This window comes from Cupressus sempervirens, chromosome 3, assembly GCF_028749045.1.
Source record: "Cupressus sempervirens isolate cs-2001-9-10 chromosome 3, ASM2874904v1, whole genome shotgun sequence".
NCBI classification, from domain to species: Eukaryota; Viridiplantae; Streptophyta; class Pinopsida; order Cupressales; family Cupressaceae; genus Cupressus; species Cupressus sempervirens.
Genome location: NC_143120.1, coordinates 1,007,373,447 through 1,007,386,541, shown reverse-complemented (window position 1 = coordinate 1,007,386,541; position 13,095 = coordinate 1,007,373,447). Strand labels below are relative to the sequence as shown.

Here is a 13,095-nt window from a genome sequence, read left to right as displayed (position 1 = left end):
TTCCTTCAAGATCTACAATCATCTTTTTTCTTTTCCTATCCATCTTGGGCACTTTTGTATGCACAAGCATCTTGATCTTGGTTGTCTCATATGCATCAAATTTCTTATAATTCTGATCAATTTCCTCTAATAGCAAGGTTTTCATTGGTGCAAATATCTCATCAATGTTCACCTCATACTTCATGGGCCTTAGCCATGCAACCCTTGGTAAAATAGTGTGTGCATAGGTTTAGTTAGTATCCACCATGAAGAAAAAGTGATCATAATATTTATCAAAAACTAACTTAGGGATTATCATTCAATTCTTAATTTTACCTTTCAACTCATCAAAGTATACATCCAAAATGGTTTCAAAATTCTCTCCTAAATGCTCAATTTAAACATTATTTTTCTCAGTTATGGGTTTGGTTTTATCCCACACAACTTCTCCTATGGTAGGAAGTGATTTTGCATGTAATAGAATATACACATTAGAAGTTATCCAAACTTACATGAAGTACTTTTGGCCTTCTTGATGGATCTAAGATTCTCTATTAAGTGGATCAGCTATAGCTTGATAAGATTGTAATTATGATCTTTTTCATAATTTTACAACCCAAATCTACTCTATGTACGGTACACTATTTTGTCAGCTTAACTGATAGAATTTATGGGAAATTACATGAACTAAAAACTCTATAATAGGATATGTCATGCCATCAATTGGAAATCCTTGACCATTCCATTTATCATTAGTTTTTTATTCTATCACAATTATGGCTAGGCATCACATGGCCTTCACAAAATCATGGGTAGGATACCCAGTCACTTGCTAAATAATTGTCTTTGTTATGTTGACTGACCCAATCTCCAACCACATCTTCATGTCATGTGCCTTGCTTAGAATAATTTATATCCATTCAACCTTGAAAACATTGGGAAAAGCTAGGACACAAGTAAGCCCTTTCTTGGCAATGACTTTGTTCTCTTCTTTTAGAACTCCATTTTTGCATAGTTTATCATGGGCATTCTTAAGTTCAAAATCACCAATCTCTCCTATCTTTCACATATAGCATGACTACATGTCATGCACCATGATGACTCTTGGAGGAATTGACAAAAATGTGCTAGATGCATCTCCAGTAATTGCAACTTCTGGATATACCCTAAATTTTGGTGGAGGGCAAGTAATATTCCTCACAATTTATGCATTGTTTTCCTTCAAGGCTCCCTTTCCACTTCCAGATGTGGATGATGTCATTTTGAACTAGGGTTTTGAAACAATATAACAAATTCATAAAATAATTGAGCTCAATTCAAAAATTTTACTTACTTCTGATTGTGTTGAGGATATGTTATTGATTCACACAAATTTTTGCATAATTCACTTTATCAATCACCTTTGAATTGCTCTGTAGGTTCTTTGATTGTTGGGTAAGTAAAAATTATCTAAATAGCCTCAAAGGGTTGAATTAGATCTTCAATAAATTCTTTGTACGATGGTTCATGCAATACAGTTATTCTCAAACTTGTTTTCTTGGTGTCTTTTATGTATTTCATAGTAAATTTATAAACTAAACAAAAATATATTACAAACCTTAATTTTTTAACAAATAGAACCAAATGGAAGAAAATAAAGTCAAAGCCAAAAATGAAAAAAAAAAAAAAAAAAATTACCTTGTTTATGGGATAGCATGGTCGAAAATGTTGAAAATGACTTGAAAAATGTCAAAGCTTGACCAGGTTCTACGATTTGTCTTCTCCTCAAGCTCTGTCTATGTGATTTTAGGCTTTGAAATGAGGCAGTCAATCATTTTATTAAAAAACATGTAGCTTTTCAAAACCTAATTGGGTTTTAAAAAATTAAAAGTTTTTAATAACCCCATGGGGTGACAAAACCCAATCGGGTTATCATTAGATGTTACAAGACTAGGCTTGGTTACCAAGCATGGTAGCTTTTTTTAGTTTCAAATAATTTGATCAGGTTATTCATTTCGATCGAGTTATTCATTCCAAATGGGTTATTGAAAAATTGATTTTTTGTAGGTGTCCACTTTATTGTACACCAACTTGGTGCACACACACCCAAATGATCTACAACCCCTTCAAAACCCTCATCAAATTGATGATTTGATACCAGACAATCTAAATGAATTGAGGGGTTTTTGAATTACATATAAAAATATACTTACATTGACTCTCATGATATCCACCCTAAACACCATTATGTATAATATTGAGGCACTTTCTAAGAAGCACAATGTTCCTCTTCATTGGCATAAGGAGATGGATGCACATCTTTATGATGGGTTGGATTATGATGAGGTTGTCGCACTTAATATAAGTAAACAAGACATAGAAAACATATTTATGAACCCAAAAATTAGACTCAAAGTTGACCCCAAAAAACTCAAATTGTCAATAAAATGGTGCTCAAATGAGGCAATAAATTTGAGCTTTTGGGATCATTGGTGGATGGCTTTTGAAAAACCAACACACAACAATTTGGAGGTGCCATTTTATTTCTTGACAAAAAAATTTATGCTAAATTTGTGAAGGGACACAAAGTGAACTATTGGAGCATGGGCATAGAAGGAGGAGCTCCCCAGGATAGACCATTTTTGTAGTGAAATAAATTTGTCACTTATGTCTCCCCATAAATATCCTCCCCCCTCCTCTAGTCCAATCTCCTGATGTCATTTAAGAGGCTAGCTCAGAGGCTATTAGAGTCATCCATAGATTGAGTGGTCTATTGGTCACCCAGACTACGTCAATTTTTTCTCCTTGTGTTGTTGATGTTGGTGTAAGTACATCAACTAGCAATTCACGTGTTTGTGTGCCCCATACTTGCATTATGTGAAAGAATTTATGCTTGGGTCCCTTGAGAAATTTTGATTATCAGTTTGTATTTTGGAACAACAATACAATAGATGTTGCTACATCTCATGGTGGGACATCTCATGCAAGAGACAAGGAGAGACATGCAGAGTAATGGACTTCTTCTATTATGGCAAGTCTATACATTTTGTTTGTCACATCATAGTTAATTTAATAAATTTTCTTTTTTGATTGAATAAATTTTTACCCATCTTTTCATCTAATTTATTTATTTTTAAAGTATTCTAATTCAAGACTATTTATCTTTGTTATTGGACTTTGTTTCTTTAATCAAAACCAAATGACGTTTTCCCTTAGCATTTTTATATGTTTCCAAACACATAATTAAGTTACTTTTAACTTCTAGTAAAATCCATATCAATCACAACAAATTATATTTATTTTAGACAACTTGACTTTATATACTATTTCTATTTTTCGTTTTCGTTTTCCTTTTGATAAATGTCTATTAAAAAATAAATTTAAAAACAACATTTATATTAAAAATGTATAGTTAATAGATTTACAATACAAAAATGGAAAACTATCTTTACATAAAAAATACATACCCAACCCAACATTTGATGTTGGAGAAATAAGTCCACCTTCCATACTCAACTAATACATACCCAACTCAACATTTGATTTGTTTAAAATAAAACCAGTCTTACATTAAAATTTCCATTGTCGTTGCAGAAATAAGTACACCTTACATTGATTTGTAAGGAAGAAATGCAACTATACACAAAAAAAAATACTTATTGGAGTTGTAGAAATGTGCGTTGACAGCTGAATAGAAGAGCAGATGATCAATTCTAACATACGAATAATTTACATTCTTCACATTATTTTCAAAGAATAGCGGCTAATTCTATCGAAGATAAAGTGGGCAACACAATTTTCTTGTCTAGGAATTTACTTAATCATTTTAGATTACTGTTAAATTCAATTATTCATTTTTTAATCAATATATAAAATGGATTAGTTGTATATCGAGATTCATTATTTTAAAAAATAGATATTAGAAAACACATGACAACGTATTAACGACATTACTCTTAATCCCATGAAAGTATGTTTACAATGTGATTGTAGATCTTTCGGAATAGTACTTTTTAGAACAATTTAAAACTCAATAGTCTTATATATTTTTAAAAAGATGACATTGAAAAGAATTTCAAAATATTTTTTTGATCATTAAAAGTAGCAAGATGGTTGGCTCATATAACAAACTAGCATATTAATAGCACATTAATAGCATTAGCGACTTTCAACACATAAACAACAACATCTAGCTTGTCTCTATCAAAAATCCAAAACATAAAGTTCAGAGTATCAATTGGTAATGACATGCAGTAAAATAATAATAATAATAACAAAGTATATAGGCCATGCACGACGGTAAAAGTTCTAAAGTCATATAGGCTGAACAAAAAACTAGTAAAACCCATAAAGCAAAAAACTAGAATTTTCCCAATCACTTAGACAACAGTGTAGAGGTTCACTCTTCCTTGAGGAATTGGAAAACATCCCTGTAATCTTTCCTAGGTTTCGACTTAGTCCTAGTAAACTTCTCATGTAGGGCACAGAGGGTCACTGAACAAAAATGCATAACTATAATACAAAATTTATTGGAGTCCTCAAGACAGCTATTTAAATGGTCGACCTCCCTTCTTAGCTCCTAAAATCTTCGAGTCCTGCTTATCAATTTTGTCCTTCATTTTGCCTATCAGCCCACCAGCACCAGCACCATTTTTAAAAAGATTCCTAAAAGGAAAAGCACATTAGAAAATAACTTGAGACATTCCAAAATTGTTTCTTCTCAATGTGATTCTGAAAAGAAAAAGTCTATACCTACGAATAAAAGCCAAGTTGAGGAAATGTTTCATTAAACTTTTTCCCTCTCATTCATTCATTCATTTCTTGACCCAACCAAGATTCTTGAAAAGTACAAATGAAATGAAATGTAATGGAAAGGACGCAATGCTTTTTCAAAGTGCGTGCATAACTTTCTTACTACATTTCCACAAAAGTGGAATACAGACAAACACCATTGCCCTCGTATTTCCATTTAGCTGGCCATCACTATGCAGAAATCGTCATTAACATTGGGATATAACAATAGACGCTATAATCGCCTTCTAAGAGGCACATGAACAGAGGGAGTCACATATGCTCGTCCTTTCATTTCCATCAACTAATGATCCAAAAGGAACTTGCAAAGAATCAGATTCTTAGTTTTACCATACAAAATTCTCCAATGTACTAAAGAAAATAGTCTAGTGTGGCAACTGCAGGAAAAGAATAATGTATTTTGATAAAAGAATCCTTGTGCCATGAACACTTTCTTGGTTTTTGGGCAGAACTAGAAGCGATGCATAGATAGGGTTCAACTCAATATTGATGATGCATAATCATATTTGAACTGAACTATGGCATAAAGGATGTTGGTACAAGTAGAAATGAGAAAATATCAAAGTTTAGTTTTTGGGTATTATTTATGTTTTAGTATTTTGCATCCAATATTGCCGGAAAGGTGTAGCACTTCGCTAAAATCTTCGAGCGTTGAATGTAGAACTTTTGAAAAAAATTTCGAGAAAGCTTGACGATCCATGATTCTGAGCTACGAGTAGAAAGTTATGACTACTACATGTAGACATAATTTTTAGCATAGATTTTATAATTTTAGTAGTTTTTAGAGTTTATTTTGTAATTAAATAACTTGTAGACTTTTCATTTTCATTTCCAAGGAATAGTAGCGACCCACATTGTGATCACTTTACCAATTTGGTGAGAAACTATTTTTAAGTTCTAGAGTTATGCAACAAGTACTTTCTATATATATTGCCAAAAATCAAGCGTAGATGTTTCTTGGGATCATATTGAGCTCTAATAGGAACCACACATCATGATGCTTTATAAGGAATTGTGTGTGAGATTCTTAGGCTAGATGTATATCAAATTTTCCATGTCAGCTTGAAGAAGTATTGTAACATGTATACGTGTTTCTAAGATTGTACAGGGATGGCCATTGGAACTAGACAAGATTATATTGGGTTTCACATGTTGTGTTCTACTCTTTAACTTTATGTGTCAGCTATTGAACCTAACTTACAATAAATTTGTTTAACGGCCTATGTGTAGACACCTAAAATTGTTTCACATATGCTACTTGTATATTAGGAAAGTTTTTTTTATAATAAGATAATATTGAAACTCAAGACCCCTTATAAGTAGGGAGACCCCTTATCTCCATCCCTCTTCATCATCATGGCTGAAGCATTTAGTAGAACTATTAAAACTCAAAGTCAAATTGGTAGGTGGCAAGGCATTCACATCCCAAATACTCACAATTTGTTTGCAGATGGTACCCTTCTCTTTGCCAAATCAAACATCTCTACAACCAATGAAATCAAAGAAGTTTTAAAGAAAATGAGGTCAAAGAAAAGATTCTTTGTATCTCAAACTTCCACAGGGAGGAACTTCTAGGAAAGTACCTAAGAATCCCATTTTTCAAGCCTGATAGTAATTAAATTTCTAATTGGCACAAAATTGCTGAAAGAACCAAAAACAATTTAGTAGCATGAAAAGTGCATTGGCTTTCAGTCTCTAGTAGGCCAAATAGTTAAGTTAGTACTTGCAACCTTCCCCAACTATTATTTGACAGTCCTCAAAGCTCCAACTTCAGTGATCCATATAATTGAGAAAATTATATGTGATTTTATTTGGACTACGAATATGAATAGAGAAACAAAAATTCCACTTGTTTCTTTACGCAATATGGTAGAGAGTAAATTACATAGAAGTGTTGGGTTTCATTAATTAACTAGTCAAAATAATGCTTTAAGAGGGAAGTTGGTCTAGACAATGTTTCAAAGGCCACACACTCTTTGGTGTCAAATCATGCAAGCTAAGTACCTTAAGTACCTTGATAATCCTAATCCATTACACATTATCACCATTGCGGATCCTCCTCCGAGTTCTGCCATATCAAATATTGTCCTCAAGGTAAGTCATAACTAATTATATTTCTTGGCAAGTAAATGATGGTCAACGTGTGTTGTTCTTAGAGGGCTCATAGAATTGTTAGCCCACCCTAAATTCTCTTGAAATATTTAGGCCTCTTATTCCATTACTCTCTCTTACATGGGGGCACCAAACTTGCATATTATGTTGCAGCTATAGACCAACATTTGGGCTTGTTTTTTGGAAAAATATATCTCACTTGTACAAGTTTTGGTTATTCATATAGAAGATTTTGTGAACATTCTTAAGTGTTGGAATGTGTAATTTCCCCTCAAATGAAATGTAAAAAACATACTAGAAGAATCTAGAAACTCTAGCCGAATTACCGAATAGGGTTAGGTCAAATTAATATTTAGGTTTGTAAAGCTCTAGAAGTCATTTATGATTAGATATTTCTAGAAAAATCTATTTGTTCTATGTCAGTTAGTTTAGACGTTTTCGTAAATAATCAAAGACCTCTATAAAAGAGGCATAGTGTAATGTTTTCTATGATCAGGCAATGAAATGATTCTATAATTTCTATAAGTGTCTATATTGTGTATTTTGTGTTTAGTTATCATTGTGGATCCAATCCATCCACTCCTATCAAATTGGTATCAGAGCCAAGTTCTAAAGTTCATATGGTGAAGATAATATCATCTGAAACAGAGAAGTATATGATTGTTGTTGTCCAGCCAATGAGTCAAATCATGTGGAAGTTATAAAGAATTGTTGATGTGAAGAAATTTGTTGGGAGAAGAAGAAAATCATTGCTCCCATTGAAAGAAAGAGTGGGCATTTTATTGGAGGCACCTGTTTGTGGAGGATTTCTATAGTTTCCATGAAAGAGACTATTGTTGTGAAGAAAGCATTGAAGTGTTTGCAAAGTGCAATGAGCCTATGAAAAGAGATGTTTGTTAGTTTAGATGTTTCTGGAAATAATCAAAGACCTCTATAAAAGAGGCACAATGTAATATTTTCTATGATCAACCAATATAATGATTCTATTAATTTCTATAAGTGCTTGTATCATGTATTTTGTGTTTAATTATCATTGTGGATCCAATCCATCCACCTCCATCATTAAGGATAGACCAATTTTCTTTTCAGGTAAACAAGACTAGATAGTTTGAGTTGCTTCAAAATCAGGATCATATAATGTAATGCACAGTCAAAATCAATTGTCAACCAGCAAAGCTTTTCCCTTTTTGCTGGACTCTCCCCAAGGCAAGAAGCCTCTTGTGGTTGGTTCTTCGAAAAAGGATATTAACCAGTGACTGTTTGCACAAGTTAATTATTTCTGCCCTTTTTCAGTGTGTTTTGTGTAACCAAGATTTGGAGTCAACTGATCATCTTTTCATCCAGTGTCCTTTTGCTTCACAATGTTGGCATTATATTATGAAAAAACTTCAATTTTCTACTCCTTTATCAAATCAGATTTTTGACTGGATTTTAATATGGCCTACAATGTATTCATCGACATTCTTTATTGCATTTAGAAATTGCTCCAACAATGGTTGCATGGGGTTTGTGGTGAGAGTGCAACAAGCGTATTCTGACTGGATTTAACAATGGCCTACAATGTATTCATCCTCATTCTTTATTGCATTCACTTCTTTTGATTAATGGTATCTTGGATCATTGTGAAGCATTCATGATTCACACACATATCGTGAAGGGAACAAAATGGCAGATTATTTAACAAGTTGTGGAGCTCCACAACCAAGGAACCTAAATGGTATGATCATTCCCAATTCCAATTGATGCTTCATACCGAATGTCCTATTTCACAAAATGATCTGTATCATCCATCGCGCAGGTCACGCTGTTTTGATTGCTGTACAATCAGCTCATTCAAGCCTTTGAATCAAATTTTGTATCTCTGTACTAACTATTTATTATAATATAGTATGGACTTCATGCCTTTTGCCTTAAATATAACAGATTAAGATAATAATCATAGTTCTATAAATCTAATAAATGTAAAGGTAAGCCCAAAAAAACAAAAAAGATATCAATGGTGAAATCAAATCCATTTCATTCATTGTACTGCGAAAAAGCTAAGTGCACTATTTGTTCAGTCCCCGGCATATAATTTTATATATACGGACTATCACCTCCTAATAGTCTATGAAACATTTGTGGCAATGCTGCTTGGGAATTAGATAACTGTAGTGACCGGAAGCTTCTAGTCTCTGGTTTTTTTCATTTCCTGTCATAATGGAGCAAAGTAATTTCATTTTAACGCAGCCAATTTGTGAACTCCTATCCCTCCCTTCGCTCAGAGGTAGTCATGAGTTGGTCATTGTTGATCGAAATTATACAATTTCAAATAATCTGGTTTTGTGGTCGTTTCATGTTGCTGTCCTTTGTGGTCATTGTTGAACTACAATCTCAATTTCTTCTTCTTCTTGTTGTGCTTTGGTTCATATCTAGGTTGTTTGAAAAGATTGTATTTATAGTTCATATCAATATTCATATTGTATTGATTTGGTTTTTTTTTTAAATTAAGAAACTTTGTCTGATTTTTAACAAACCCAGAGATTTTGATGGATTTGGTGCTTTTGTTGTGAATGTAGAGTTGCAGGACAGAAGAGCTTCTGATATGTTGGGAAAGCGGCCTTATTTCTCCATGTTTGATGGGAGCCCCATTTGTGAGTTGCATCATGGAAAGAAGAGGAGGAAAAGGAGGCTGAGTACTGAACAGGTTCGCTCTTTGGAGAAGTCCTTCTTCGAGGTGGGAGATGGCAAATTGGAGGCAGAGAGGAAGAAGAAGCTCTCAGAGGAGTTGGGGTTGCAACCCAGCCAGGTGGGTGTGTGGTTTCAGAACAGACGGGCACGTTGGAAGAGCCAGCAGCTTCACCTACACAACCATAATCTCAAGCAGACCGCCGATGCCATCATGGCTGACAACCACAAGCTCAGAGCCCAGGTAGTAAGACATGGTTACCCTTAAATATCATACACTAAGAGAGAAATTGAGCTTCAAAAAATAAGTCAACTTTGACTATTTAATACTTTTAGCATAGGAATCAAGTCTTAGTGTGAGATGTTTAAGTTGTTGGGTAATACACAATTAAAAGCACAATCTTCAAACAAGAATGGGTTTTGACAATTTTATGATGTTCTTGTCTTCAAACAAAATGAATTTTGACAATTTCATGATGATATAGTTGTTTCTGGATTAAGTTGTGTAAGCGTATCAATATTTAAGACTTGAGATATTTTTCTTTAACTCTCTTAATTCTGATGATGGGTTATTGAATGAACTCAGAAACATTGATACAAAATCTTTTACATGATTTAATCTAAAGACAGCTACAGCTTGATATATCAAAGATTGTGGAAATCTCTTATGACCAGACTCATGATCCTTAAAACTGATTAATTAAGTAGTTGCAGGTTGCAGAGCTGAAGGCTGAGCTTGAAGCCTGCAAGAACAACAATGGGAATGATATTGTCTTAAAGAGTGTGAAAAGTGAGTCTGAGACTGAAGTTGAAGCAAATGGGCCGAACCAGACTGGGAATAAAATGTCAAGGACACTAGGAAAATACAATTTTTCAAAGAAATGTTCCAAGGTGAGCCCTGATGCTTGTGGTGATGGTATAGATATAGATATAGATATAGATATGGATATGGATATGGATATGGATATGGATATGGATGGGGACAAGTTCTCCTCAGTTCAAAACTTTTTCACCATGAATTTGATGAAATATGGGCATGCAGAGGGGAGCTACTGTTCCTTCCTTACAAACCCCAACTTGGATTACTCTGACAGTTATAGCTGCTGCTCTCTTTGGGACTGATTTAAGCATATCTCAATTTTAATCTCATCATTAGCTACTGTGGACATACCAGCTTTAATCTTATTAAGTTGAAACTGCTGTTAGAAGCAGTGAACTCTAGATATTGTAAGATGTAATTTCTCAAAAAGTTGAGCTGCTACAATAATGAAATAGAGATTTTCTGCTCCAAAACAGATCTTCCTCTGTTCATTAACAGAGTTTGTTTATTCTGCCGTTTCTGTATTGTTTTAATTGTTTAGTCTTTTTTCTAGCTGCTATTTTAGATTCATCACTTCCCTTGTGAATCTTTAAAAAAAAATCTGCAATTTTGTGAAATCTATTGAGCAAAGGATCTTCATTTCAGATCACTCCATATCTTTTAGCTAGAATCACTAATCTAAGCGGTGAGCATTAAATTGATATTTTACAATTATAAAAGTTGATGAATTATTCTGAGTCATGTATCAAGGAATATGAATATTATTCTATTTAATGATTCCATAACATTCAAGTAATGTTTTTTTAAGTATTTTTTTTTCTTTTATGATATTTTTTTGTTTTTTATTAATCAATATTCATAATAAAATATTCATAATAAAAGAGTTGACATTAAAATAATTTATAAACTTGAAAATATATGTAGACAGATATTACTTGATCTAATAGATGCTATTAAAATTCTTTCATTCATTCATTCAAATTTTAAACTTCTATTTTAGAAAGGTTGTGAAAAGTCTACATAAAAAAGAACTTCAGACATTATAAAATTGTTTCTTTTCTCAAAAGAAAAAGTCTCTATCAATAAAAGTTTGTTTCATTAAACATTTCTCTCAAGGTCTGCTTCATTACACTTGTTTTCTCTCATTCATTCATTCCCATCTTTGCTCTCCCCACAAGCTACGGTAGAAATCATAGTGCACTTACGCACCAATAATTGAATAAATCAATGGACGCTCACAGTATGAGTTATAGTGCGTGTACTATGCACTTACGTACCAATAATTGAATATGTCAATGGACGCTATAATCTCTTCAAAAGACCAACCATCGTCCATCAGACACAAAGCAGCATATAAATCAGATTTTACGCAGGTTTCATAGTTTCTGAATAAAAAATTCTCCAAGGTAATAAACAAAATATTCTAGTGTTGCAACTGTAGGAAAAGAATATTTTTTGATATGTTGGAGAGATCCTAATTCCGCATAACTTGACCAAAGAAATTGAGAAAATTATGTCTGAGTAAAAAGTTATTGAGATTGTCAGTTTAGAGAATTCTCTCTCGGTGAGCGTTGGCTGGAGGATGTGGAGAAGCGTTGGCTGCCGGCTGGGCTAGGGTTTTTCCCCTAGCCTGTTCTTGGTGTTTGATCTTTACTATTTTTCTGTTTTGTTTGGATTGCTAGCTACTGGACATAATTTGCGTCGGTGTTTTTGGAGATCTTCTGCAGTCAATTTTGGATTGGGGTTTTATTGTTTGCATGGCAGGGCCTGGGATTTCTTCTCCGTTGGTGAGAATAGATGGTTCTTCTCCAACTATGCATGCAATGCGATCTGAATCGTTTTATTCGGGGGAGAGCTCCAAGCTGAAAAAAGTTAATGGTTGTTTTCCGCGTAGCCATGATCGCCCTGTTCTGGTTATTCCTCCAACGGCTGTAATGGAGGACATTGATTATTGGACCAAGCATGCTTTGATATGCAAATTTCTTGGAATCCGGATTTTCCTATCCGCTCTTGAGGCATGGATCCGCCGCTCTTGGCAGGTGGAAGACGATATGGAGATTATGTTGGCAGGGAATAGTTATTTTTTTGTTGTATTCTCTTGCATGTCTGATCGTGATCGTGTTTTTGAAGGAGGCCCTTATTTCTACAACCATGTGGGGTTATTTGTCAAACCTTGGCATTCAGGTTTTAATTCTGTTGAGGATCTCCCTTCAACAGTGCCAGTTTGGGTTCGCTTGCCTCGTCTTCCCTTGGAATTTTGGCGTGAAGACATCCTTTGACAAATTGCTGCTTTGTTGGGGAAGCCAGCTGCGATCGCACATCAATCCCTCGATAAAAAGGTTATTTCTTATGCTAGAATTTGTGTTGAAATTAATTTGAATAACCCATTACCAGATTCTTTGGAAATTTGTCTGGGGGATTCTTCTTGGGTGCAGCAGTTAGATTATGAATCCCTCCCTTTTCGTTGCCAGATTTGTCATGAGTATGGTCATTTACTGCGGCAGTGCCCCCGTAACTCGAGTTTCAAAGGAGTGGATCATTCTACAGCTGGCAATGCTGGTGGTTTGGCAGATACTACAGGGAAAGGACAATCTCAAATGGTTAATACTACCAATGGGATGAATCCACAAGATGCTACAGGTAAGGGTAAGGCTCAAATGTAGGATAAGGATGGATTTACCCCTGTTCGCCCTCGAGCTAAGGGACGTGGTCAAAAGAGGCCTTTG

The 13,095-nt window shown here is 34.1% G+C and overlaps 1 protein-coding gene across 1 annotated transcript; it reads left to right on the top strand.

Annotated features, from left to right (window-relative positions):
* The first annotated feature begins 9,009 nt into the window (after window positions 1-9,009).
* LOC149570146 (homeobox-leucine zipper protein HOX21-like) lies at window positions 9,010-10,842 on the top strand. Its single transcript, XM_089817871.1, has 3 exons — window positions 9,010-9,148; window positions 9,441-9,793; window positions 10,264-10,842. Exons 1-3 carry the CDS (start codon window positions 9,082-9,084, stop codon window positions 10,669-10,671), a joined length of 828 nt encoding a protein of 275 aa, XP_089673997.1. The 5' UTR covers window positions 9,010-9,081; the 3' UTR covers window positions 10,672-10,842.
* Window positions 10,843-13,095: the final 2,253 nt, after the last annotated feature.